The sequence below is a fragment of the Esox lucius genome, chromosome 23 (assembly GCF_011004845.1).
Source record: "Esox lucius isolate fEsoLuc1 chromosome 23, fEsoLuc1.pri, whole genome shotgun sequence".
Taxonomy (NCBI): domain Eukaryota; kingdom Metazoa; phylum Chordata; class Actinopteri; order Esociformes; family Esocidae; genus Esox; species Esox lucius.
Window position 1 is genome coordinate 5,843,632 of NC_047591.1, and position 26,994 is coordinate 5,870,625.

General features: G+C 41.2%; 3 protein-coding genes across 6 annotated transcripts; 2 read left to right on the top strand and 1 right to left on the bottom strand.

Annotated features, from left to right (window-relative positions):
- Positions 1-559: 559 nt before the first annotated feature.
- Positions 560-3,765, bottom strand: LOC105029081 (achaete-scute homolog 3). Its single transcript, XM_010902232.2, has 3 exons — positions 3,354-3,765; positions 2,696-3,099; positions 560-657 (listed from the first exon to the last, which is right to left on the bottom strand). The coding sequence occupies exons 1-3, from the start codon at positions 3,386-3,388 to the stop codon at positions 560-562; spliced, it is 537 nt and encodes a 178-aa protein (XP_010900534.1). The 5' UTR covers positions 3,389-3,765.
- A 40-nt stretch (positions 3,766-3,805) lies between these two features.
- On the top strand, positions 3,806-11,504 carry prdm4 (PR domain containing 4). Of its 4 annotated transcripts, none has more exons than XM_010902229.4 (11): positions 3,806-3,889; positions 4,491-4,547; positions 4,642-4,757; positions 5,696-5,884; positions 6,014-6,757; positions 6,935-7,084; positions 7,539-7,657; positions 7,738-7,823; positions 7,921-8,444; positions 8,600-8,768; positions 10,384-11,504. In XM_010902229.4, exons 3-11 carry the CDS (start codon positions 4,643-4,645, stop codon positions 10,712-10,714), a joined length of 2,427 nt encoding a protein of 808 aa, XP_010900531.1. In that variant the 5' UTR covers positions 3,806-3,889; positions 4,491-4,547; position 4,642; the 3' UTR covers positions 10,715-11,504. The 4 variants fall into 4 exon arrangements, with proteins under 4 accessions (XP_010900531.1, XP_034146109.1, XP_012987092.1 ...); XM_034290218.1 differs by lacking the exon at positions 3,806-3,889 and adding an exon at positions 4,021-4,111; XM_013131638.3 differs by lacking the exon at positions 3,806-3,889 and adding an exon at positions 4,271-4,377.
- A 5,641-nt stretch (positions 11,505-17,145) lies between these two features.
- Positions 17,146-24,883, top strand: akr1b1.2 (aldo-keto reductase family 1, member B1 (aldose reductase), tandem duplicate 2). Its single transcript, XM_010902231.4, has 10 exons — positions 17,146-17,294; positions 18,218-18,385; positions 18,590-18,706; positions 19,063-19,140; positions 20,282-20,404; positions 22,823-22,929; positions 23,037-23,118; positions 23,222-23,305; positions 23,400-23,482; positions 23,780-24,883. Exons 1-10 carry the CDS (start codon positions 17,232-17,234, stop codon positions 23,820-23,822), a joined length of 948 nt encoding a protein of 315 aa, XP_010900533.1. The 5' UTR covers positions 17,146-17,231; the 3' UTR covers positions 23,823-24,883.
- Positions 24,884-26,994: the final 2,111 nt, after the last annotated feature.

The following is a 26,994-nucleotide window of genomic DNA, read 5'->3' on the forward strand; positions in this document are numbered from 1 at the left end:
ATACATTTGTCTAACTACAGTACTGTAGCTATCTGGCTAAAACATTGTCACCATGCAACCAAAACTAGAAGCACAGAAATGGAAGGTTAAATATAAAAGAGAATGTCTAAATGTGTGTAGCAGTTGATTGGGACTAAGTAGGTTATAAAATGAAAAATCTGACATAATTTATAACCTGTGTTGAAAACAAAAGGATTTGAATGTGGCCTAGTTATGAATTAAAACATTAAACGATAAAACACTTATGAACTGTTTTTTGGACAGTAATATGATTACTATTAATGTATTTTTTGGCCAGTGGTTTGGGTCCTAAACATTAAATTCTGTCCCGGGCCCTGTCATTCCTGTCGGCTTCACTGGATCGTTGCAAGGGGTTTGCTAGTGCAGTCAACTTTGTCAGCAGGACTATTTTGACTTTCCAGCCTTCCTTAAGATGCTTCTTATTTCTATTCCTGTTTTGATTTTTGCCCATCTTCTAGATATCTGGATCAGTAATCTTGTCACAGATTATGTTTGTCAGATAGAGAGAATGGCGTTGTCATTGTTCCTCGGAGAGTGTTTACCCTGAAGCCATGCAGGCTTGTTGTCTCTGATGGCTTGTTTGGCCCACAGAAGTGATGTTGTTGTTGTTATTGGTCTGGATTTGGAATGTTACTCCTAGTTGAGAGAATGAGAACGAGAGGGAATATAAGCGGAACATGAGAGGATCTGAGAGAGAATATATGAGTGAGAGAATATGAGAGCAGGGTGGGGGACTGGAAAGGTCACCAGTGTAGCTCATTGAAGAGTTCCCAAAACCTCCTATTGAAAAACACATTACTGACTTGGAGGGAAGTACTACAATAAGAACTGACTGAGCCCAAGTATGTGGCATGAAGGTATACATTTATTTTAAAAGATTTTTCATCTGATTGTTTTTGTCAATACAACTACATCGAGCCTTTTGTAACAACATGTACTATGAAAATGCATCCGATTCAGGCAAACATGGAATTTGTTAGTGATTAATATCTCATTGAGAAAAGGAAAACATCCATTACGGAAAATGCTTTCATATAAAGAGTTCTGCCATTGAACCGTGAAGACCGGTACCAGCACTCAACTAATTATCGGATCTAATTCACACTGCTGGGCCAAACAACCTTTTGTTGAGAATGTCATGCTTGTATGGCACTGAAAATCCTTCTTCCATGCCAGCATGTTTCACTGGCTCAACTGCCGGTCTCTCACTTAACCTATCTTCTATCTAACTTGATTTTTTTTTTCTACTTCAGTGGTTTTCCTAGAGATTAACTGATTCTTATCTATTGTTAACCTATTAAGGAGTGTTAGGATACACTGTGTTGGGACACTCCCTTTCCTTTCCTCCAGGTCTAAAGTTGTGTGAAATGGAAACAGAAATACCAGGAGATGGAGGGGGGCATTTTCGATAGCTTCCTCTCAGATGTTGAGATGCTGGGTTTTTAATGCATTCCTGAGACTATTAGGATGAAACGCTCCCTGCACACCTTCAGATTGTTACTACAGATTGGCTTTGAAGTTCTCAGGAAGTCTGGGGTACTTCACTGGGGTCTAAATCTGTAACATCTCCAGGATGTTTTTATCTCCCATTCTTATTACAGCAGTTTTGTGATGGCATCAATTAAGTCCAGAGTGTTTTCTTTTCATGGCTTCGTAGCAATATCAGGTATGTGTTTCTGATAACTGCATAATGAAAATATGGCACAATCCTTTTTTCATTTGTGCTATGCATTGTCTCCAAATAGCACCATACAAAGAAAACAAGTGCCACTTTTCATCATAGTCAAGGATTATGCTGAAAGAAATGAAAGTGTCTTGGTTTCAACCTCATCTCATGATGATGTGATAGATATCAACCTTTTAGTGTTTTGTGTAAACAGACACAGGAAACAATTCTGATTGCTACGGATCACTCATGGAACATCTGTGAATCCAACCAACTTGCTTTGTTAGATGGTTTGAAATAGCTGAAGACTAAATGTTATTGGTACTTCTGAGTAAAAACAAAAAGCTTGGGGAATTTTTAAAATCATTTCGGCCTACTGAACAAGCGAAAAGGAAAACAGACAGAAAATAAAATTAAATCTCCAGTTGATGAGGGACGGCATGATGCTATATGCTGTTCAAATCACTTACGGTTTTCTGCAAAATATAGGCTATTTGGGTTTAGGCCATACTAAGCCTCACACTGGTTTACAAAGGAAAACAAAAAGACCCCGATGCCTGGAGTGCATTATCTTGATCACTGAAACTGTGTAACCTAAAACCTGATTAAGCATCTCATAATAGGCTCAACCTGCAAGCATTTCATTGCGCTGAGGACTCTGTGTATAATGTGTAGACTTAATATCCGATAAACAGACTTGAAATTGCTAGTAGACTTTACAGACTTCACATGGTTCCTTGACAAAATGTTATGTCCTGTTGCTGTTCAAAATCAAGTCATTGAAATGTATAGGCCTACACATTCCAATTAATATTTTTCCCACAATATAGTAGCGGGGTTACAGGTTCACCAATTTGACAAAGTTCTAATAAATCTGTCTACAGTCATTCTTGGATTCTCCGTCGCTGTTGCGTTCTGTCCTCTTAGACACGGGCGCACAGCTGCGCACTTCTCTAGGTGACAATTCAACAAATCCACCACAACTGGACACGTTGAAATCTAATATACCTTGCAAGTGTTTTATGTAGTCTATTGCAGCGCGCAGTGTCTCCACTTTGCTGAGTCGTTTGTCCTCAAATTCCTGTGGAAGATGTTCCCGGAGCCGCGCGTAACCCTCGTTTACGCAGCGTACGCGCTGCCGTTCCCTCTCGTTCCGTTTACGGATGAACGCTGGTTCGAAGGAATAGTCATATACACCGTTGTGCCCTTGTAAAGGGAAATAGGATATGCTCCCTGCAAATCTCTGACCGTACACAGGATCCAGGAAAGTTTTTGCGTCCAGAGAATATGGAAGTCCAAACGCGTCCGAGTAATGCGCTCTCTGACGATCCATTGACAGGCTGAACGCTATGGGTTGGACTTGGACGTATGGCACGCGCTCGAAAAATCCCTTCGTGTGTTCAGACATCTCTCTGAAAATAAAATATGAATTTAGGGTAACATTATGTTGATAGTATTTGTTATACCATACACCGGTATCCTACAGAACTATACCAACTCACGGTTGTATTCTAAATAGCATTTTCTTACTTATCTAGCCAATTATATCCTATCATATTATTGGTTAATAACTAACAAATCTCAAATTTGGAACACCCAAAAGCCATTCGAAACCACAGTAAAACATAGCACAGATACAACCATTTAATTCACGAGCAAAGCTTACCTCCTCACAGAGTCTTCATAATCTTCCCTCATCATGCGTTATCTCCTATCCAAGTAAATGTTTGAATATCGACGGCTGCAGGTGATTTGTAACCTGTTGATAAAATACTTGTCATATCCCCTTGCCTTCCTGTTTTTTTCAAGTTTTTGTTGGTTATGTTGATAATGATGCCAAGTGGGTGTCATCCAAAAATGGGCGGGGAGAGAGTTATATGCATCTTTTCTTTGAAAACAAACCTACAGTAACTTTGAGGGTTATTATTTGTGGGAATGTAATTATGGATACATATGACAGTAACATAGTAGGGCCAATGGGAGACTTGCGTATTAAATACGAGTTGAAATAAATACATTTGAATAAAATAAAAACTTTTGGAACGGTTGCTAAAAACAGTTTGTTATAGTGATGAAATGCCAAAGCTAACGCTTTTACAAACTGACCTTGGATCTGTATTTCCAGCCACCATGCCCCGCAGCGCACAGCGCATGCTCAGTATGTAAAGCTGTCATGGACCAGAACATAGGGGAATTATTTTGGTATGTTTTCTTTCATGTTTAGCTGTTGTATGCTAGATTATATTTTGCGTAAAGATACAGCTGCACAGCATTGTCTGTGAATGTTCAAAGATATGGTGAAATGGTGATCGTAACGTAACGTTTGCTGGCTCAAAGTGGTGTATGCTTTGGTTTTCTTGATAGCTACTTAGCTGCGCTAGCTATCATTAGCTAGCAACTCATTACATTAGCAAAGATATAGCTGTGAGTAAACCATATAACTATGTAAACACGTTAACGTGCTTGTGTCATAATGGCTACACGTATTTGTTCGTTTGTGGTGACTCTGTTAGCTGCAGAGCTGTGATTATTTTGTTTCGACTAAGTTTGCTAGCTACCTAAGCCAAATGTGCTAGCTAGCTAAGCAGCTGTACTTAGTTCATACTTAGTAACTTAACTTTGCCAGCAAACGTGGTTGAATGGGCTACACAGGTGTACAGGTCTGTGGCTCTAATTTGGCAATATACGAGGTATTTGCGTATGACATCTAGCATTTTAATGCATATACATCAATGTCATATTTTTCTGTACGGTTTTGAATGTGACGAAGCAAATTGATGAATGATCTGCGTCTCTTCTCCAGCTTGCAGAATGCACATATTTTTCAACATCTTGGATGATCACGTACTGTCAAAGTCAGGTACCCAACCATTGAATTAGTTTTCCTGCATATTTTTATATTGGGCATTGCACAGATTTTTCGTAATATTTTGGATTTGTTCTTTACTCTTAAGAATGAATGACATGAACCTCAGTCCTGTTGGGATGGACCAGCTTAGCGTGCCCTCTGTGAGTTCCAGTCATCTCGGTCTGCCCACATCCCCAACCCACAATCCCATCACAACACCAGGTAAAACATGCAAACTATATTTTATTTGTTTACATAATTAGGTGGTTTTCACACTAAAATGGTTTGGAGCGTTTGTTTTCCAAACTCTGACACGTTTTTCCTCTTAGTTTGGTTCGTTTGGACCGGTGTGAACACTTTTGGGATATCGCACTAAACAACCCACGCTCAAAAAAGGGTGATCTTGGTCCAATTCCATTCATACCGTAGTGTGGTTCACTGCAGGTGAGAACACAGGCCGGACAAACACAGGAAAGTTGCGCAGTATTATTGTATTTCTCTTTTCAAAAAGGATATTTTTCAGGCGTTTTTTTAATGATTTATTTGACAGGAAAGTGTTGAGTTTTTACTGATTTTCGCAGTGGGTCAGATTTGAAACCATGCTACAGCAGTATGTGTGCATCATGCTACAGCAGTATGTGTGCATCATGCTTCAGCACTATGTGTGCATCAGAGCTAGCTGCTCAGACCGCTGGATCACCGTAGACAAACGACCAGAACTAACTTTAATTCTCTCATATTCTGAGTAGTAAAAAATGTATGAGCACATTTTAATGCATATTATGAGAAATGGATGTTACTCTGGGGCTATAGGCTGCTGAATACAGCCTATTCACTTAGTCTACAGTAGACTGGCTTTGTGCTTTTCTTTCCACAAAGCAAAAGTCATATGAAATGTGGGACATGTGTTATGATTGTTTTGAATATAGATGGATTTCATGTGAGCATTTCATGTGTGCAATTTTTGCCAATGAACAAATTACTGGTGTGAAGGTGTTTTCTTGGGGGGCATTTTAGTTCAGGTTTGGTAAAAAAAAAAAAATATCCCAGTGAAACTAAGATTCCAACTTTGATTTTAAACAATAGCTCAGAAGTGTGAAAACGACATTACTGTTGATCAAGTTTTTCTGATCCATTAATTGTATCCCCCTTCTCATCAGGCATGCCTGTGGCTATTCCCAGCCTGGGTCCCTCTCTAGGGTCCCTTCCCTCCGCTCTGTCCCTCATGCTGCCAATGGGACCTCTTGGGGACAGAGGGGTCATGTGTGGCCTTCCAGAGAGGAACTACTCGCTACCTCCTCCCCCCTACCCACACCTGGAAAGTAGCTACTTCAGACACATACTGCCAGGTACGGCCGAGCGTGTGCTCTACAGCTGTGTAAAATCACCATTGTTTATTGCAAGGGCCTGGTTAGCTGACATTCTTATTGCTAATATGTGGATTGGACATGACACACTCTACCTTTTTCTCTATCAAGGTATCCTGTCTTACCTTGCAGACCGGCCTCCCCCTCAGTACATACACCCCAGTAGCCTTAACATGGACGGGACTCTCTCTGTGTCCAGTCAGAACCCCACAGGCATGGACTCTTACAGTGGCCCTGGTGGGCCCCTGGAACAAGGCCTGGTGTCCCTGGACTCACGGCAGGTCGGAGGCCAGGGGGACCTCCACCAGGGCGGGGGCCACGAGGTGCAGCTGGACTCCACTGGGCTGAACATGGAGTCCCGGGTCAGCAGCCCCATATCCCCGGACCAGATGGGTGAGGAACTGGCCAACATGGATGGGGTAGTGGGGTCAGAGAGCCAGCAGCAACTTGGAGGGAGAGGCCAAAGTCACGAAGGGCTGAGTGGAGTGGACTCATCCGGGGGGGTGATGCCCCTGCACCGGCCTGGCCTGGAGCTTCCCGTGGCTATGGAACCGGAGCACCTAGGCGGTCGGGTGGGGAACTCGGGGGGCGGAGGCGGAGGGGGACTGGGGGAATCTTTACATGGCTCAGGCGAGCTGAACCCCGGGGGGGTGAGTGTGGTGCTCACCCAGTCCCAGCTGGAGCCCGTGTCCCTCCACGGTCACTCAGGCATGGGCCTGGAGCCAGTCAATGTGTCCCCCATCACGGCAGAGGTGTCCCTGGGGCCAGAGAACAGCCTGGTGCTGGTCAACAACTCCCTGCAGATGGAGGACTCCACCTCCAATAAGGAGAACATGGTCACCGCCTTCACCATTTGTGAGTGGGGGAGAGGACATATTGGGTTCATTGTAGCTGAGCTTTTGCACAGCTCTGCATGTGTTTTTATTGTGGTAAACTAGCTTTTTGTGTCTTCTGTGGGGGATTCTATATTTCTTTGGCCTAAATCGTTTCTATGGTGTGTGTGTGTGTGTGTGCGCGCGTGCGTGTGTACAGGGTGCACTCTGTGCGAGCGCTCTTATCCCTCCGACTGCCCTGAGCACGGCCCAGTCACCTTTATCCCTGACACGCCCATCCAGAGCCGAGCTCGCCTCTCCCTGCCTCGCCCACTCTGCCTCCGCATCTCTGTAGCTGATGAGCCTTTAGGTATGAAAACCGCTGTAGAAAATCACTTTTCCATTTCCTGTTTCTCGCAGTATGTCTCCTGTATCATCTCAATGTTATCGCTCACCTATTGACCTGTAGCTTATTTGACATTGCCTGATGACACGGTTCTTACACTGCTCTACTGTTCACTGCTTTTGTCTGGAACTGCTGTAGGTGATGTCATGTGCAGTCATCATAATGATGGGTGTTGTTTAAATTAAATAATTATTACCGGTCTTAGTATTAAAGCATTAATAACACATTTTCAGAACACTGATTTACGCAAGTATCTTCTGACTCTGGGCCAACCCCTCCGTTTCTGGGATGTTTGCCTTCTGCAAATGGTTATTAGGGGGGTCAGATTGTGTAGAAGAAAAGTTTGGAAACAGTGAATATGGTTAGCCTGGCAACATTTGCGCCTACACAAAAACCTGTGTGCGTGTATGTGTGTTAGGAGTGTTTGCCCGGGATGTCATACCTCCCAGGACCTGCTTTGGTCCCATGGTGGGGCAACACTGTAGCAATGTTGACCTGCAAGACTGGCCGGACAAGGACACACCGCAGATTTGGAAGGTCAGTGGATATTGCTATAATGATGTCACCCACTTTACCATGTCAGTTGTGTGGTTGAAGAGGAGGTTGCTTTGTTTCAGATGTTCCACAACAACGTGCTAGAGTTCTGCATCGTGACCACAGACGAGAACGAATGCAACTGGATGATGTTTGTCCGCAAGGCAAGGTAGTTCGAACTTGGGTGAAGCCAAAAAAAAACGGTATTCCCCTTTGAGCCATAATGGCTTCCAGTCAGATCTGACACACACTGTCCCTGTGAGCAGAACCCAAGAGGAGCAGAACCTGGTGGCCTACCCTGACAACGGCAAGCTGTTCTTCTGCACATCCACGGAGATCCTCCCAGATCAGGAGCTGCTCTTCTACTACACCATTGACTACTGCGGCCAGTTGGGGCTTCCTCGTGTCCCTGAGGGCCAGGTGTGCCAGTGTGGCAAAGAATGCCAATCCTATGCCGAGCTCAAGTCTCACCTGAGCAGCCACGACAACCCCCATTGCCACAGCCCCGGTCAGGACGCCAAGCTGCCCGGCGGCAGCACGTCCTCGTCCCCCTGGCCGTGCCACTCACACAACAGCGGCCACTCGGACAGCGCCGACAACTCCGGCTCGGGCAGGCACGGGCACGAGAAGAAGCACAAGTGCAGCATGTGCTCGCGGGCGTTCACCACGTCCACCAAGCTCAACGTGCACTTCATGGGGCACGTCGGGATGAAGCCGCACAAGTGCGAATACTGCGGCAAGGCCTTCAGCGATCCCAGCAACCTGCGGATGCACCTGAAGATTCACACAGGTAGGAGGCGCTGCCGCGTTACTGTGTCAGCCCCTTGAGGTGGTATTTTGGTTTGGTTGTGATGAATGCATTTTGTTTCTATTGAAGCCACGGCGATGATGTGGCCTGCATTTGCCTCTGGTTTCTAACACTCATACGTTATGCGCTCCGACCAGGTCAGAAGAACTACAGGTGCAACGTGTGCGAGAAGTCGTTCACTCAGAAGTCCCACGTGGCGTCTCACATGATGATTCACACGGGAGCCAAGAACCTCAAGTGTGATCTGTGTGACAGGATGTTCATCAGGAAGCAGGACCTGAAGCAGCACATGTTCACACACACACAGTAAGAAAGAACCAAGTTATTTATTGCCGAGTGTTATTCGTGACAATGAGCCCTGTCCTCAGCTAGTTAATACCACGTAACCATGGCCTGTTTGTACTTCAATACATGTTCACAAATACAGTACAATTTACCTTTTAGCTTTAAGTTATTTAGCGGATTAACTTATGGTATTGAGTGCCACTCAACTGGGAACAGAGGTCAAACTCAGGGACACGGAAAACTCCTGGAAAACCTATATATCTGGAATTCCGTCAGTCAATTTCCCTTTGTTCTGGAGAGGAGAATACAGCCGATAGTAGAACCTCGGATTCAGGAGGAACAGTGTGGTTTTCGTCCAGGCTGTGGAACACTGGACCAGCTCTATACCCTCTACAGGGTGATGGAGGGTTCATGGGAGTTTGCCCAACCAGTCCACATGTGTTTTGTGGATTTGGAGAAGGCATTCGACTGTGTCCCTCGTGGCACCCTGTGGAGGGTGCTTCGAGAATATGGGGTCCTGGGTCCTTTGCTAAGGGCTGTCAGGTCCCTGTACGACCGAAGCAGGAGCTTGGTCCGCATTGCCGGCAGTAAGTCAGACTTGTTCCCTGTGCATGTTGGACTCCGGCAGGGCTGCCCTTTGTCGCCGGTTCTGTTCGTAATTTTTATGGACAGAATATCTAGGCGCAGCCAGGGGCCGGAGGGTGTCAGGTTTGGGGACCACACGATTTCGTCTCTGCTCTTTGCGGATGATGTTGTCGTGTTGGCCCCTTCAAGCCAGGACCTTCAGCATGCACTTGGACGGTTTGCAGCCGAGTGTGAAGCAGTGGGGATGAAAATCAGTACCTCCAAATCCGAGGCCATGGTCCTCAGTCGGAAAAGGGTGGCTTGCCCACTTGGTGGAGAGTACCTGCCTCAAGTGGAGGAGTTTAAGTATCTAGGGGTCTTGTTCACGAGTGAGGGAAGGATGGAACGGGAGATTGACAGACGGATCGGTGCAGCTTCTGCAGTAATGCAGTCGATGTATCGGTCTGTCGTGGTGAAGAAAGAGCTGAGCCGCAAGGCGAAACTCTCGATTTACCGGTCAATCTACGTTCCTACTCTCACCTATGGTCATGAGCTTTGGGTCATGACCGAAAGGACAAGATCCCGGATACAGGCGGCCGAAATGAGCTTTCTCCGCAGGGTGGCTGGGCGATCCCTTAGAGATAGGGTGAGAAGCTCGGTCACCCGGGAGGAGCTCAGAGTAGAGCCGCTGCTCCTCCACATCGAGAGGGGTCCGCTGAGGTGGCTTGGGCATCTGTTTCGGATGCCTCCGGAACGCCTTCCTGGGAAGGTGTTCCGGTCCCATCCCACCGGGATGAGACCCCGGGGAAGACCTAGGACACGCTGGAGGGACTATGTCTCCCGGCTGGCCTGGGAACGCCTCGGTGTCCCCCCGGAAGAGCTGGAGGAAGTGTCTTGGGAGAGGGAGGTCTGGGCATCCCTGCTTAGACTGCTGCCCCCGCGACCCGGCCCCGGATAAGCGGTAGATGATGCCATGCCAATTTCCCTTTGTTCTTATGTCATTGTCTCTTCTCCCTCTGCGCTATTTTCTCCATATTTCTCTCTCCCATCACATCCTTTTCCCAACGTGCAGAGAGCGCCAGATTCGCTGCCCCAAGTGCGACAAACATTTCTCGAGGACTAACCACCTAAAGAAGCACTTGAACTCCCATGAGGGGCGACGGGACTACATCTGCGAGAAGTGTGAGAAGGCCTTCCTCACGAAATACCACCTCACCAGACACGTGAAGATCTGCAAGGGCCCCAAGACTGACCGAGGGGCCCAGCAAGAGGAAGAGGGGGAGGAAGAGGAGGATGAAGAGGAGGACGACGAAGAGGTGGAGAGACTGATTGATCCGGATCGCAGAGAGGACTGTGGGTTAGAGAGTTATGATTCTGAAAAACCACTGTCACCACACCCTTGACTGACTTCACCCAGCCTATGTGTTTATTTATTTACTTTCAAACTGTTCATTGTTTTGCCAAAAACTGTGTTGTCGCTACATGGTGGATATTTCTCTTCAACTCTGAATTGGGCACAAACAAGGATAATCCTGATTGTGATGTACAGGTATATCTCTTGGTTACTTTTTATGGGAAAAGTTAAAAGCAGCAGATATCATTGTGTTTTAACTCAATGGAGTTGGCCTTTAGTGGTTTCTTTTAATTGTATTTGTTTACAGTAGTCATCTATGCATGGAATAGATACTGAGTTGACATTTCTTTGGATGATTACTAGACCAATTTTCGACTTCATAATGATTTACAGTACATCAATAGCCCTACAAAACTAACTATTTAGTTATTACAATATACTTGGAACAATGTTACTTGGCCAATGACCTTACCAGTTTTAGCAGCCCCCTCTAATCTTATTCACAGATGATGCAATTATTTCTTGGGCACTTCTCTGAGATGCAAATGACCACAATTCCATCAGAAACATGACAGATACCGTCCAAAGAACACTTTTTTTTTTTTTTTTTAAATCACTTTGCCTATCCTCATAATTATTGCCTAACATGTTGCAGGCAAATTCTAGTCCTACATTTGTTATATAGGTGATGAAAACACTTGTTACTGCCCTTCAACAGTGTAATGGATTTGGCATTGTATTCCATGCTTTACAGTCATTTATTCACTTGCCAGTAGTATGTTGCGTATAATGTTTTAATGGTCTATCATCTTTATAAAAATTAAAGGTAAGATAAACTAGATGCTTTAGTTTCTATTGACAAATATATAGGCATGCCAAATTTGGACATATTTTAAGACAATGTGATATTGTGGTCTAATGTGATTATATTCTACAAAAACTGTAATCCACCACATTGGTGACTGTGTACATTCTAGTACAACTGATTTCAGTTAGGAGAAACATTAACTAATTCAAATTCAGGTGCCCATGATGGTATGGGGCCAGATCAGAAAAGAAGCCTGTGGGTAACGCCCCAGTCCTTTAATAGTCTTCTTGTGTCCACATAGTCCACACACATCTGACTTCTTCACTACCCTGGGAGATTAGGATTTCCCCCAGCGGCCCTCCAATACCACCTCCAGGAGTCTTCCATCCAGGGAGAAATCCTGCCTCGAGGTCAGTCAGCAGTGGAAAGCACTGTGTTATGGTGCTGGCGGTTTAAAAAAAACTCAATCAGTTGTCTAGATTCCACTGGCTTGCTGACATTTTCTATCAACACAACTGGTAATAACAGCTCAAACTGTCTCATTAAATTTAATTTGAAAAATTGTGATTGATGGTATGACTAAAGACACTGATAAATAGCTATTATTTATACCCCTAAAAGGTTACAATTGTTCCAGTCTTAGCATTTATCACCAATCTACCGTCAATGGTATAGGCCTATTCTTATCTGAGACTTCTTATGGATACATGCCACCATGAAACGCTGTTCAATTAATGTTGAAGAGGCAAATAGCCACGTTGTGATGTCATTTATTTTTTATGAATGTGCAAATATATGAATAAGTGAAAAGTCCCTGGTTTTCTTATTGATAGGATATAAGGATAAAGCAACAACTTAATACATTTTACATTTAGTACAAACCATATTTGAACCGGCTTATACAGATGCATCTCAAAAATTTGAATATCGTGGAAAAGTTATTTTTTGCCGTAATTCAAATCAAAAAGTGACACCATATATTCTAGATTCATTAAGTCATTTCAAGACTTTTTTTGTTTGAATCTTGATGATTACGGCTTATTACAGCTCATGGAAATAAAAAAGCCTATATCTTGGATTCACACTCAAAACCATTGGACTCAGTCCTCCATTTTTACACCGAGCCACCAACTTCAGCCACAATACCTTGGCACACCAGTTGTCTACTTACTAGTAGCGTTAACGCATGCGATTAATTTAAAATAATTAACGCCGTTAATGTTTTTGCCGCCATTAACGCATACTTTTTTGAGCCTCAGAACCATAGCTAATGCTTGACTTGAGCGGGAGTGGTCACTTATTGATCTGCAACAGTATACGTGTAACTATTTGGTACTTGACTTTTTCGAGAGCGCTTCACATTAGCTTTTTTCAATATAGCAATGTAGAGTAGCCCATGCATTTATGTAGTGATTAGTGTTTATTCGCGACTTGTCTGTGAATCCTGCCGTTAAATGGAGCGGCAGCGCTTTTAACGACGGCTTGCCGTTTATGTGAGAATGTGGTGAACAGTCTGCGCTCTTCCAAGTTGGAAATAGGAGTATCTACAGCAGCCGTGCCTCGAGGCCCTAGACGCTGTGTGCACGAATCCACCTGTTAACCTTGCTTTTAACATGGTCAGTTATTTTATGTTGTTGCTAACCTAAACCAGACATTAATTTCGTCCCCAGTCGCTTTCCCCCTAAAACATTTATTATCGCCCAACTAACAACTTCTTGGCTGCATAAAAAAAATTACATATCTGATCCTGATTGTTTGTGAATGAAAATCTCTGGCTACCTTGCCTACCTTGTGCCTTTGCCTATTTAAGTAATCTACCTTATGGCATTTGGAAATCATTTTATAAAGACACGTATTTGGCTGTGGCCAAACACCTATCAAAAAAGCTAATTGTTTGCAGGCCCTGAACCCCATTCTAACAACATTTTTGCCTATTCCAAAGTGCATTACCTTGAATTCAAAAGCATAGGTGTGATTCAGTGTTGGATAACATGCCTACAGCTTTCCTGATAGAAGGGCTGAATCCTAACATAATTGTTATTTTACTTGGTGCTTTGATCAAGAGCTCAGTGACAGAAGGTGGATCATAGACCAGCAACATTCTACTTAGATTTACATGGGATACCAATAGATTCTGCCCATCATTGTGATCATTTGAGGGGAGACATTTAAGGGCCATGACATACCCTGTTCCAATGGACCAACTTGGAAAATTTCTAATCCTGTACTTATAATTTAAAATCAAGTAATGTTCCTAGTTTACAATAAAACAATGTCTTTAACATAATGCATTTCTTTTTAAACAGAAAATTGTTAGTTTATTTAGGACAAAATTTGAACACAAGTTTAACTACAGATGTTTATGCGATTAATTGCGATTATTTTAATCATTTGACAGCAAATGCTGTCAAATAATGCTTGTCAAAAAGTTGAAAAGGAAAGTTTTGTGTGAGGAACAGAAGCGTTCAATTTGGTCTCTTCTTTTTAACCCTCCTGTTCCTCATTCAAAACCTTCCTTTTTGACTTTTTTGGAAAGGAAAGAAAAAGGTGCAGTGGTCTCTTAATTGTTTTCCAGAGCTGTGTGTGTGTGTGTGTGTGTGTGTGTGTGTGTGTGTGTGTGTGTGTGTGTGTGTGTGTGTGTGTGTGTGTGTGTGTGTGTGTGTGTGTGTGTGTGTGTGTGTGTGTGTGTGTGTGTGTAAATAAATAAATAATTGAAGTCAGAAGTTAACATTTGCCTTAGTCAAATATATTTCAACTCAGTTTTCAGACATTTAATCGTGGTAAAAATTCCCGGTCTTCCCTAATTTAGAATCACCGATTTATTTTAAGAATGTGAAATATCAGAATAATAGTAGATATAATTATTTATTTCGGCGTTTATTTCTTTCATCACATTCCCAGTGGGTCAGAAGTTTACATACACTTAATTTGTGTTTGATAGTTTTGCCTTTAAATTGTTTAACTTGGGTCAATCGTGTTGGGTAGCCTTCCAAAGCTTCCCACAGTAAGTTGGGTGAGTTTTGGCCCATTCCTCCTGACAGAACTGTCAGGTTTGTAGGTCTCCTTGCTCGCACCCTTTCAGTTTTGCCTGCAAATGTCCTATTGGATTGAGGTCATTGCTTTGTGATGGCTACAGAGCTCTACATGCTTTGTAAGTAGGAAAACCTGCAAAATTGGCAGTGTATCAAATACTTGTTCTTCCTACTGTATTTTATGAAGTGCACAAGTCCCTCCTGCAGCAAAGCACCCTGACAACATAATGCTGCTACCCCGTGCTTCACGTTTGCGATGGTGTTCTTCAGCTTGAAACCCTCCCACTTTTTCATAATGGCCAAACATTTCAGTTTTGTTTAATCTCCAATACGTATGATCTTTGTCCCCATGTGCGGTTGCAAACCGTAGTCTGGCTTTTTTATGGCGGTTATGGAGCAGTGGATACTTCCTTGCTGAGAAGCCTTTTAGGTTATGTTGAAATTACTGTGGATGTAGATACTTTTGTACCTGTTTCCTCCAGCATCTTCACAAGGTCCTTTGCTGTTGTTCTGGATTTGCACTTTTCACACCAAAGTATGTTTATCTCTAGGAGACAGAATGTGTCTCCTTCCTGAGCGGTATGGCGACTGCTGCTCATTGTATCGGTTGATGCATTTTAGTTGTGGGACTATGTGAAAGGCACATTACTTCTTGTTCAAGTTCGTGGCAGAGGTCTCAATGTATTTCTCCATGTTTGTTCCCACTGTGACAATGTTATTGTCTTCACAACGGATCAGCAAATAGTCTCCTTGGGTCAGAACGGCAATATTTAATAATCTTAATTGTGAGCCGCAATAAAGCTGTTTACGGTTATAGTGCAACTATTTCATGTGGAAGTATGCATCCGGGCATGCTGTTTGGGTCAGGATAGACAAAAACTTAGCTGGCTACAACATTCAGTAGCTATGTTATAGTAAGACTCAACTTAAACTGTTTACGGTTATACAGTATTGCGATTCTCTCATATTTTCACTTGACAAAAAAGCCAGTTATCTTCTCTATTCATTAAGAATTTGATGTAGATGGCTAATGACCATTGTTAACTCGTCTGTATTCTGGCATAAAAGACCGCGTTGACCATTTCCTCATTTAGAACGCTTTCTACATAAAGTAACTTTTAGAACTTACTCTAATAAAGATGTTCTCCCCTAATTTCCTGGTTAGATTATTTTGTTAAAAGTGGATAATACCTAACACAGTGTATTATTATTATTCTTTCCCTCCAATCAATACAACTAAGTAAATAAAATATACAAGTGCATCGAAGTATGCCTGTTGTTATGGCCTGAGAAATTACAGTTAACAATATACCTTTTGAGTTACTAGAGCATTGTAAGGAAAATAATAATACTAAGGGAAAAAAATAGGTTTTCTATTTTTGATTTGATTGAAATAGGTTTTCTATTTTTTTATGGTTGAATGTCCTTATTTTCGAAAATTATTCCAGTATTGAATATGACAATCATAACTGTTTCAGGTTGGGGTTTTTTGTCTCTTCTCCAACCCCTAAGAATGGTCTAACAATTTGAACAGTTAAAAAAATATATTTCATGTAGAATGTTATCAAATGCTTCCATCTTGTGGTGACTTAGCAATGGTGCATGTAATGGCCTTAGGTCTGCTGATAATCCGATGAATCCTCTCACTAAACCACCGCTGTTTTAACACCTTTCGTTTGGTCATTTACTTTTTATTTATTGGGTGCGCAAATGTTACACTGAATATAACGTTTCCTTCTTTTTTGAGCGTATATACAGCTTCTAATGATAGAGCAGATGCCAGTGGTACAAAACTATTTGCTTTATTAATAATGTCTGTGTTGAAATGGATAATACTTTCCAGATGTCAAGATATCGGGCTAGTTAGTTCGTAACCTTGTTTGTTCAAAGTATCTGGTTATCGGTCAGCTCAAAAGCAGATTCTGTGACAATAGTTAGGTAGTTACGGATTCAAGTTTGCTTTGAGCAAAATTATCAACCTACAAAATTAAAATGTACAATATTTGGACATCAATTATCCTAGAACTTTGGATATTAGTCTACCACACCGATTTCCGTTCGGCTAACAGCAGGACATCATGCTGTCAGCACTAAATCAGATTTTCTTTTCGAAATAAAAGCCATCACTGAAATCCATGGCAATGTGTTTAATTATAAAGATAGAGAATTGTAATCGAAAGCATTTTTTATGTTTTCCTTTAAGCAAATGCAAAGAATAATTATTAGAAATATAAATATGTAAGAGCAATATTGAAATATTTATTAAATGTATAATATACAGAGCAGATTGTGATATTGCCTAATAGGAACATGGAATTTGACAATTACTCAAAGGGGTGTGTAGCGTACAATCCAAATATAGTGTCATTTCATTGGGCAAAGAAGCTATAGCTAGCAGCACTTTCTAACACATCCACTCATAAGTCAAAGTGTGTTGCATTGGATAAACATCGCCTTATAGTTTTCAATAGTCTTTAAGATATACTTTTTCCCATTAATTGGTCTTTGCATTCATTTGAAAATAACACAAATATTGTCTTTGGTTATAAATTACTATATTTATTACGAATTATACACAATGCAATATATTGACAGGGTGCGTTTATTTTGAAGTTTTCCTCATTACCATACCATTGGTGTGCCATTGTTAGTGCTGCTGGCAGAATACTATTCTTCTGCAATTGACACGGTCTCTACAGGTGTGTTGATCTTTTCCAACAAGGGCGATGGATTCCGTGAAGTTGAACACCGGTGCAGAAATGCCAATTATCGGTCTCGGAACGTGGAAGGTTGGTTCTGAAATATTATACTCAAGTACCTTCCTAGCAAATCCACCCCCTTTTTTTTTTATTTGCATTGACCATAGAAAGCTAGCTTTACCTAGCTAGCTAGGACAATGAGCAATACAGTAAGTTAGCGCAAACCTTTAAAAAAAGAAAAAATGTTACTGTTCTTTCTTGAGCTAGTTGCAATTTGAAATGACAGGTGTAATGATTGTAAGGCTTTATTTCCCATTATCCTATTTGTATTTATTTACTGACATTAACTAGCCGTATATGTAGCGTTATCGTATAACATCTCTTCTATATCTGGCGAGCTAGCTGGAATTACATAGAGACTTGCTATATTAATTGTAGCTTAATATAGTCAGCCTGTTCTATTTTCTTCACTGTAATCTTAGTCAAGTACTGTGGGCCCTTAGAGATTGTCACTTCTAAAACGTTACTTCATAGCATTGGTGCTGTGATTTTTATGTTTGAAACTGGGTGGCAACCATTTCCTCATTCCTAATTTCCTCAATATGTAACCTAGAATTGTCAAAATGCCCTTTGTCCAAACCGTTGCTTGTAAAACATGTAACTGCACTCATTTCTATATTGAAGTCATAGTCCCCTTAGTACAGGGTCTTGTGATCACGTCTGTAAACATGGGAGGGACCAAATGTTTGCAAGTTACTGCAGATCTTGGTAATGTTGTAGTGGCTGTATAATTACTTAGTATTTTCTATTTTATGAAAATTACATCCTTTTATTTACCACAAATATTTGTTCTAAAGCTAACTCTGCTGTCCCTGTGATAATTATTTAATATACAGATCTTTGTTCATAAATTCCCTTTTATAAATAAATTCCTACCCAGTTGAAATATACTCTAAAACCTATACATCAGAATCACTTTTAAATAATTATTCTGTTTCCCTTTTCTATACCAGTCTCCTCCAGGTAAAGTGACTGAGGCGGTGAAAGCGGCCATAGCTGCAGGCTACAGGCACATTGATGGGGCTTTTGTTTACCAGAACGAGCAAGAGGTAGGAGAGGGCATCCATGCTATGATCAATGAGGGTGTGGTGAAGAGAGAGGAGCTCTTTGTGGTCAGCAAGGTAAGATACCGTCTGGCTAACAGTTATTCTCCCATCTTGAGTTAGTGCCTCCAACATTGCAGTGAATATGAAATATAATGTTACTTAAAATACAGTGTAGGATACAGTAGGCTTTATAATGGAAATGATCCAGTCTTACTAATTGGATTTGTATATTTGAAATTGTGAATTTGGTTGATAGTCAAGTAATTCCTCTCTCTTCAGCTGTGGTGTACATTCCATGGGAAGTCTATGGTTAAGATAGGCTGTCAGAAGACTCTGAGTGATCTAAAACTGGACTACTTGGACCTCTATCTGATACACTGGCCCATGGGCTTTCAGGTAAGACTAATAGCTTTGGATGTTTTGGTATTATAACATGTTCCAATGCACTTCAAAATGTCTTCCATCATACTCTTATTCTGGCTGTTTCTTCACTGTTTTATAACCACATCAAAAATAAGCAAATGCACTTTATGTAAAATAAGGATGGGTGATAATGGGTGAACTACCCAATTAGCACCCCCCTTTTGCCATAGTAGACCCCAGAATTGGTTTGTGCTGGAGTTATTTAAATCCTTCTGCTGGTTCAGGTTTAGAAAATGTTCAGATTTGAATACCCCAGGTTTATGGTGCTGGTCTGTACATAAAGTGTTGTATTACTTTTATGAATCTTTACTACTATTGTTGTTGCGCAGCCTGGAGATGACCACTTTCCAACAGACAGTGATGGAAATACTATTGATGATGGATCCAGCTTCCTAGATACATGGGAGGTGAGTCAGGAAAAGTGTGGATCCTGCAGGCCACTATAGGAAAATTGGGGTTCGAGTAAAGTGTGCTTATCATTGTTCAAATGTTATGCTTTCCTCTGAATATCCTAATGTCAAATCCAAGGAGGAGCTTGCAAGTTTTTGTTTGTGGTGAACATTGACTTGTGGCATATTGTGACCTTGATAATTTCCCTCATAATTCCTCCACCTTGACATGCAATGAAGAAGGTTAAGTGAACCCACTTGCTACAACTGGAATCACATCTCCCCCTTAATAGAAATAAATCCACTGTCATTTGAAAACTGATAAAAGGTAACGGAGTAATCTGTTTAGACAAGTGGATTGTACATATTCTATATGATAATTTACTATTTTTATGTTGCTGGAGATTAATGGGAAGCCAGTCATATAGCTGCTTATTAAACCATATCAACTTTAACTTTGACTCACAGTGACATTTTTAATATGACAGTCCTGCCTATTTCTGTCCTCTAAATTATTAGTGTCAACTAGTGTCAAACAGGTTTTACTGTAATAGTTAAGTTTACATTACTTTACAGGGGGTTGAATGACTGAGTTTGGAAATATTCAAAATCATCATTAGTATTCTGAATCCAATCTTTACAATATTTTATTAGTATCTGTTGAGAGTCTCATAAAAAATCGTATACAGTATTTAATGTACACTGTATTTACAGCACTTTGGATAAATGTACTGACAACTTTTGAATGAAATTAAAATCTTTTGGCCAGTAAATTGCAGAGCTTTTGGTAGTTGAATTACATTTATTCAGAGTACAAGGAAACCATTTATGCAAAGCCTGTTATGAGCCTGCATGAGGACAAATGTGTCTATAATTTAAGTGTGTGGAAATAGCATTCCCACAAAGGAATCTACATGTAATATCAGAATCAAGCTCTGGCTGTACTGCTTTCTTCAAATGAATATCACTAACTTCAGCAGGTTGTTGCATAGAAAACTGACTAAAACATTTCCAGGTACTATTGCCCATTTACTTTTTCAGTTGAACAATGTTCAAAAGCTTTCTGTTGCTTGTCCTATTGAATAACCCGGCCTTTTGTAATCAATATCCCTTTGGTGATGCCATAATGGCCTCAGTCTGATCTGATGTCCTGTACTAGGCCATGGAGGAACTGGTGGATGCTGGTCTGGTCAAGGCTATCGGTGTCTCCAACTTCAACAAAGACCAGATTGAATCCATCCTGAACAAGCCCGGCCTCAAGTACAAACCTGCCAACAACCAGGTACATTATCACTGAATAGGTGTTTCTGAATAGGTGTTGGCAGCACTGATCCCTGGACACTATTGTTTTTTAGGTGCCCCTGGTTGTTAATGAATATAGCCAAACTGGGATTTGTTTGGCTCTGTAAAGCATGCAGACATGGTCAACAGGTTTAGTTGTTCAGCCAAACATTAGAAATGGGAAGATGCGTGATCTAAGCGACTTCGACTGTTGTGTGGTTGGTTGTACCAGACGGTCAAGTAGACTGAAAGGGCACACAGTCAGAGTTCAAATTACAAGGGGATTAGGGGGGTTGACCCCCCCCCCCCCCCCAATTAATCAATCAAATGTATTTATAAAGCCCTTTTTACAACAACAGTTGTCACAAAGTGTTTTACAGAGACACCTGGCCTTAAACCCCAAGGAGCAAACAACAGTAGTGTTGAATTAAGACTTGGGGGGCCCCCCAAAGGAGAAAGACATCAGGTCAGGGAACAAAATATATTAAAGATCAAATCTTTACTGTACATTGTGTAATTCGTTGAGAACAAAATGATTTAACAATGGTCAATGGAAAACTAAATCACTAACTGATTGAGGCCTGGATTCAAACTCACACTGAAAATCGAAGTAAGCAACTGAAATCACAGGCTCTTCCAACTTGTGTGAATTTCATTACGGCAACTCATAATGTGACAGTGTGTATGGCCCCCACATGTCTGCATGCACTCCCGACAATGTCTGGGCATGCTCCTGATGAGACTGTGTGTGGTGTCCTGGGGGATCTCTTCCCAGACCTGGATCAGGGCATCAGTGAGCTGGACAGTCTGTGGCCCTACTTGGTGACGTTGGATGCATCGATACATAATGTCCCAGAGGTTCTCAATTTGATTCAGGTCTGGGGAATGTGAGGGCCAGTCGATGGCATCGTTGCTAGAACGTAGAGGTCTCCAAGGGTATGCCTCCCCAGACCGTCACTGACCCACCGCCAAACTGGTCATGCTGGATGATGCTGCAGGCAGCATAACATTCACCACGGTGTCTCCAGACTCTTTCATGTCTATCAAATGTACTTAGTGTGAACCTGCTCTCATCTGTGAAGAGAAAATGACACAGTATTACACTGCAATTGAGTCATTTCTGAGTATCATTGACCTTATTGAAGGAATGTGTCTTCATAGTTTTGCTTTATCTGTTTTGTGTGTGTGGGGGTGGGGGGGTTGTGTGGTGTGCGTGTTCGTGTCTGACTGCCAGTTTGGCGTTAGGATACTTTATTAGTTACCCCTGACAAAGAGTTGTTGTGTGGTATGTGCCTCATGAGCTGGTGTTAATGGATTGGATTTATCATAATCTACAGACATTGTGTTAAACAAGCAAGATTCTGTAAGGATTGTAACGCCTCAGCCACACCAAATGTGCCAAATGCGTTGTGTATGCATCGTTTTGATGCAAGCCCTTTCCATATCGCTACGCATTATTTTTTGATTTACGACACATCTAAAAATAGGGAGGCTGATATGTGTGGTCGCCCTATTTGATTTGTCAGATTATATTTTTAGAGACAAATGCTACAAATAATGCATGGAGAAAGATTTCATCCAAGGGCTACCAGGTCAGTAACGTTGGCTATACAAATGCTCTGAACTTTTTGTTAAGATAACAACGGCATGTTTTTCAGCTCGTTTGTCTGGCACTTGCTAGCTATATAAAAACTCTGTTGTAGCTACAGAAGTGTATAGGTTGTTTGAGTGTATAGAGCAGTGTATTTGGTAATTAGTCATAAAATGTATGTAGGCCAAATAATATTTAATATATTTACAAAATACATTCACTGAAATCTGTTTTGACAATGGTTTTTGGATGAGGTTAGATGCATAACTAATTTATAAATTGACAGTTTTGGATTTTCACTTAGGGGTGTACTCACTTTTGTTGCCAGCGGTTTAGACATTAATGGGTGTGTGTTGAGTTATTTTGAGGGGACAGCACATTTACACTGTTATACAAGTTGTACACTCACTACTTTACATTGTAGCAAAGTGTAATTTCTTCAGTGTTGTCACATGAAAAGATATAATAAAATATTAGCAAAAATGTGAGGGGTGTACTCACTTTTGTGAAATACTGTAAATCTCTTGTGGACCCCTCTGATTGGCTGCAATGGGTCCTGGGCTCCCATTAAAGGTCCGCCTCCAGTCCACATCCGGTCCTACCGGATACTATGTCTACTATGACTACTATGTAGTAATAAAGTTTCTGGTCAGTATATGTCGTGTTAAAACACATGGTACCTTGTGTCTCTCAACCTTTTTTCCAAATTTCCAAGAAAAACACCAACTTAAAATAGCACCCCGCTAATTTTCCAACAGTATTGTGCCATTTGTTGTCATTTAAAATGCATATGAAATAAATAACCTCTCAAATGATTTCTACTGCCAGGTTGAATGCCACCCCTATCTGAATCAGGAGAAGCTGATCAACTACTGTCACTCCAAAGGCATCTCAGTGACAGCCTACAGTCCCCTGGGCTCCCCGGACAGACCATGGTGAGAAAATCTTTTACTGATAAAACACATCACCTTTGGCGTGATTCAGTGTAGGAATTATGATTTCTGTCTTGTTCATCCATTGTTGTGTAACACTGTCCTTCCAGGGCCAAACCAGATGACCCTTCTCTCCTGGAGGATCCTAACATCAAGGTGATTGCTGAGAAACACAAGAAGACCTCTGCTCAGGTAAATTACTCTAATACCCGTTCCCATATCATGCCAGCCCGAAACCTATCTTTCAATGTTTTTTGGTGACATTCCTCCTCCATCCCTGTTTTCCTAACTTCAGGTCCTGATCCGCTTCCATATCCAACGGAACACGATTGTGATTCCCAAGTCCATAACACCAGCACGTATACAGGAGAATTTCAAGGTATTATCACCTGTAAATTTGTAGTTTGTGCAGATCTGACAATATCATTTAGCCCACATCTGGGTTTAATTGTTTTTATTTATTTTACTTGTAGGTGTTTGATTTTTCATTGAGTGATGAAGAAATGAAAACTATACTAGGTTTCAACCGAAATTGGAGAGTCTGCGCTATGACATGGTAAGTACGTAATGTACAGATGTATTGTTTTTGTTTCAGCAGATAACCTAGTAGTCAAAGCATCTGACCAGTGAATGGAAGGTTGCTAGATGACTCATTCCTTGAGTGAATCTGTTAACCTGAAGTGCTTGAGGCTCCTTGCTGTAAAATATATTTTCCTTCAACAAAATATTAATACAATCCCACACTATCTCCTGCTGAAACGGCTACTCTTTCGGGAAAAATGCTAATCATGACAAACACAAACATGAAAATGTTATCTTAATTGTTATTTATTTTTGTTATCTGTTCACCCAGGAGCATGAAGCACAAGGACTTCCCCTTCAATGCTGAATTCTAAGGAAACCAGGCATTTGATGCTGTGGCTCACTTATTAGGTCTGCACTCTCTCTCTGTTTTTGGATTGTTTCTCATCTTAGAGGTGCTCTGGTGCTGTATATTTTACCCAGTAAGTCGGAAAGTAACCTTAGTGAATCAAAACAGTCTCACTAAATGTCCAGATACAATGTCACATGTGGGATAAGTCATTGATCTCTAACGAGCATTGCAAGCTCAGTGGAAAACCTTGGGTTAGCCTTCTTTCAACCAGTCAATGTACAAGTCTGTTCAGTAAGTCCTACATTCCACACACATGGCAAAGAAGCTGAAGCTCATTGAAAGGAACTCTTATTGCTATTGGGCTTGCGTATGAGGGCCAAGTTTGCAGGACGGAGAAACACATCTTTTAACTAAGGTCCCTTTCAAGTTAATGTTTTTTCCAGCTAACTGGTCTAAGTCTGTGTTGCCTGTGCATGTATTGTTTTTATTAGATCTACTTTGGCCTATATGTTTTCTGTTATCTACCATACCCAATGGATAATTGACATTATTTCTCCAACAGCAATCATACAATCAATTTGACAAAAGGAATATACTGTGAGTGAAGAGGAAAATGTTTCTTCCATGATTAGACGTCTGGTTTCACAGACACAGATCAGGTCTAGTCCTGGGCTAAAAAACTCCAGATTTATAGAGATTCTCCATTGAGCTTCATTTATTTGTTTTTGTGCATTAGAAAACCTAGGGCTGGTTTCACAATTTCTGGATAACTAAAGTAGACATTACTGTACATGTTATGTTACATAAGATAAGCTAAGTTACAATGGTATTTTAAAGTAAAGAGCTATTTTACTATTACAATAACCTATGTGCATTAACAATGCTTGTATTTGTTTGAACACTCCTTGCCTCAAATATATTGTTATAATAGATGTAAACCCTAGACTAATCTTCACCCCTTGCCTTATAAGATGATTAAGAACTTCCACTTATAAACTTTAAGTGGTCGTGGGTATTGGGAAATTCACAGTTCCCTATTCTGAACTTTGGAATATTTGAATAAAGCTTACTTGGCTCCAGTCATTTGGTGTACTGTGTTCTTGATAGCATGTAGACCAGGGCTGGTTCCTGGAGATCTACAGTCGGTTTTCTCTTCAACCCCAGTTGTGACTAACCCAGTGAAGCTTTTCATCTAGCTAATTATTTGAATCAGGTGTACTAAATTAGAGTTGGAGAGAGAACCTACAGGAGTAGATCTCCAGGAACAGGGTTTGGGAGCCCTGATGTAGAGGATTTGTTGTCATCATTAACATCAGTTTAAAATTTTCTCTGTCTTGTGCATCCGCCAATTGAAATGGGTATTAGCCTGAGTTCCCTCCATAGTAGTGTTGCTGAGGAAGCTCAGTGTGAATTCCATGATGTGGCAACTCTGTCATTACAACACTTCATCATTATGTTCCTGAGAAGAATGTTAATGACACAACAGATATGGAATCAACCAATTACAGTGAGGTTAATGTTTAGATTAACAGCTTTTATTTCAGGGTATGTGTGTACGTAATGGTTTCATCATTTAAAAAATTACCAGTTTGTGTGCACAATTTCAAAGATTTTACTGTGTTCCTGTTCATATAAGGAAATGGTCAGTAAATCGTAAGGAATTAATTAGGTCTTAATCTTACTATTTGCCTCATGAAATCAACAATCAAGCCATCATTTTCACTCCATTTGACCTCTTTCCTTATATATACTTTCAAACTGTTTAAATTCTGTGGCTGTGGAATGTTATCCCCTTCAATGGCTGTTCTAAGGCTTAGATTCAGAGGATCCCAAACACGCTCATTGGGTAACATGACTGGCGAGTCTATAGGTATGTGTGGTGAGTATGAACATCAAGGATCCTACAATCATCCACCACTGTTGTCTTCCGTGGACGTCCAGGCCTTTTTGTGTTGCAATGCTCACCAGTGTGTATTAAGGATGGCCTGTTTCACTTGCATTGAGAGCCTTTGACCAGATGTTGTGGGTTCACAGCAACAGCTTCCAAATGCAAATGTCACAACTGGAATCAACTCCAGACCTGCTTAGCTGATGAAGAAATAATGAAGGAATAGCCCACACCTGTCAATGAAACTGCTTTTGAGTCAATTTTCCAATTACTTTTAATCCTTTTGAAAAAGAGGGGGCTACATAACAAAGAGCTGTAATTCCTAAACCCCACTAGCCCCAAGTTAGTAAGGGGCCTACCCTGCAGGGGAGGGGTGCTGGCCCATTGTTTGGGTACCATGGGAGGCATCAAGTTGTCCATGAAGTCATAAAAGAAATATGGATTCTCCAACTTGATGACCGTCAACATAAGAAACCAAAATGCCTTAAAAAATCTGTAATTAATGAAGCCGCACATTCATATAGAGAAAGTAAATAATGTACACACACTCTGAAGATAGTTCAGTTCTGAGACTTTTTGTCTGCCAGGCATCTTTATTGTCAAGTGTAATGGAATGTTTGTCCAGGATGTCACAAATGGCCCATCAGAGAATTCTAAATCCAAATTGTATGGTAAAGACATGAAAGGATGGGTGTCTCTGTGACACCATCAATTCATGGATGTAAATGAAGGCAAACAACTTTAGCTTGTACATTTCATTTGCATACCATCTTGCATACCATTTTGTCACTGAATTTGAAGTATTGTTAATTCCCCCAAAGAGCACACTTTGCATGAAATAATCCAGTGATAGTCCTTTCAAAACAATCTATTAAACATTGTGCTGTGCTCGCAAAGCAATTACGTTTGTATAACACTATTAGAATACTGTATGCAACTTCTATGTAGATGGCGTATGCATGCAGTTGTCCATTTAAAAAGAACTCTACACCAATCTACAGTAAGTAGTTCTGGGTCTGTATTCATAAAGCATCTGAGGTCAAATGAGATTCCCCATGTGTGTAATCTTTCTGGTATGTCTAATGATTACAATATGAGCAGCTTGTATAGCGATTGTCATAGAATGTCAGAGAGCTAAAACAGCAAAAAACAAACAGCAATATATCATGAGGTCTACTGATAAATACCATCTCTGTAAAAACTGTGACTGGCTATAAAATATCATAGCCAGATGTCCAAACTAGGGATGTCACGAGAATTGAGTCTTCGATACCAAGTCAATGACAAAATTCTGAAAACATGACGG

Coding starts and splice junctions, on each gene's coding strand:
- LOC105029081 (XM_010902232.2), bottom strand. CDS start 3,388: ATGATGAGGGAAGATTATGAAGACTCTGTGAGGAG. Junction 3,100..3,353: donor TATGAAGACTCTGTGAGGAG/GTAAGCTTTGCT, acceptor TTTTATTTTCAG/AGAGATGTCTGAACACACGA. Junction 658..2,695: donor CTACATAAAACACTTGCAAG/GTATATTAGATT, acceptor TCTCTCAACTAG/GAGTAACATTCCAAATCCAG.
- akr1b1.2 (XM_010902231.4), top strand. CDS start 17,232: ATGGATTCCGTGAAGTTGAACACCGGTGCAGAAATGCCAATTATCGGT. Junction 17,295..18,217: donor TCGGTCTCGGAACGTGGAAG/GTTGGTTCTGAA, acceptor TTTCTATACCAG/TCTCCTCCAGGTAAAGTGAC. Junction 18,386..18,589: donor AGCTCTTTGTGGTCAGCAAG/GTAAGATACCGT, acceptor CTCTCTCTTCAG/CTGTGGTGTACATTCCATGG.
- prdm4 (XM_010902229.4), top strand. CDS start 4,643: ATGAATGACATGAACCTCAGTCCTGTTGGGATGGACCAGCTTAGCGTG. Junction 7,085..7,538: donor TGTAGCTGATGAGCCTTTAG/GTATGAAAACCG, acceptor TATGTGTGTTAG/GAGTGTTTGCCCGGGATGTC. Junction 7,824..7,920: donor ATGTTTGTCCGCAAGGCAAG/GTAGTTCGAACT, acceptor CCCTGTGAGCAG/AACCCAAGAGGAGCAGAACC.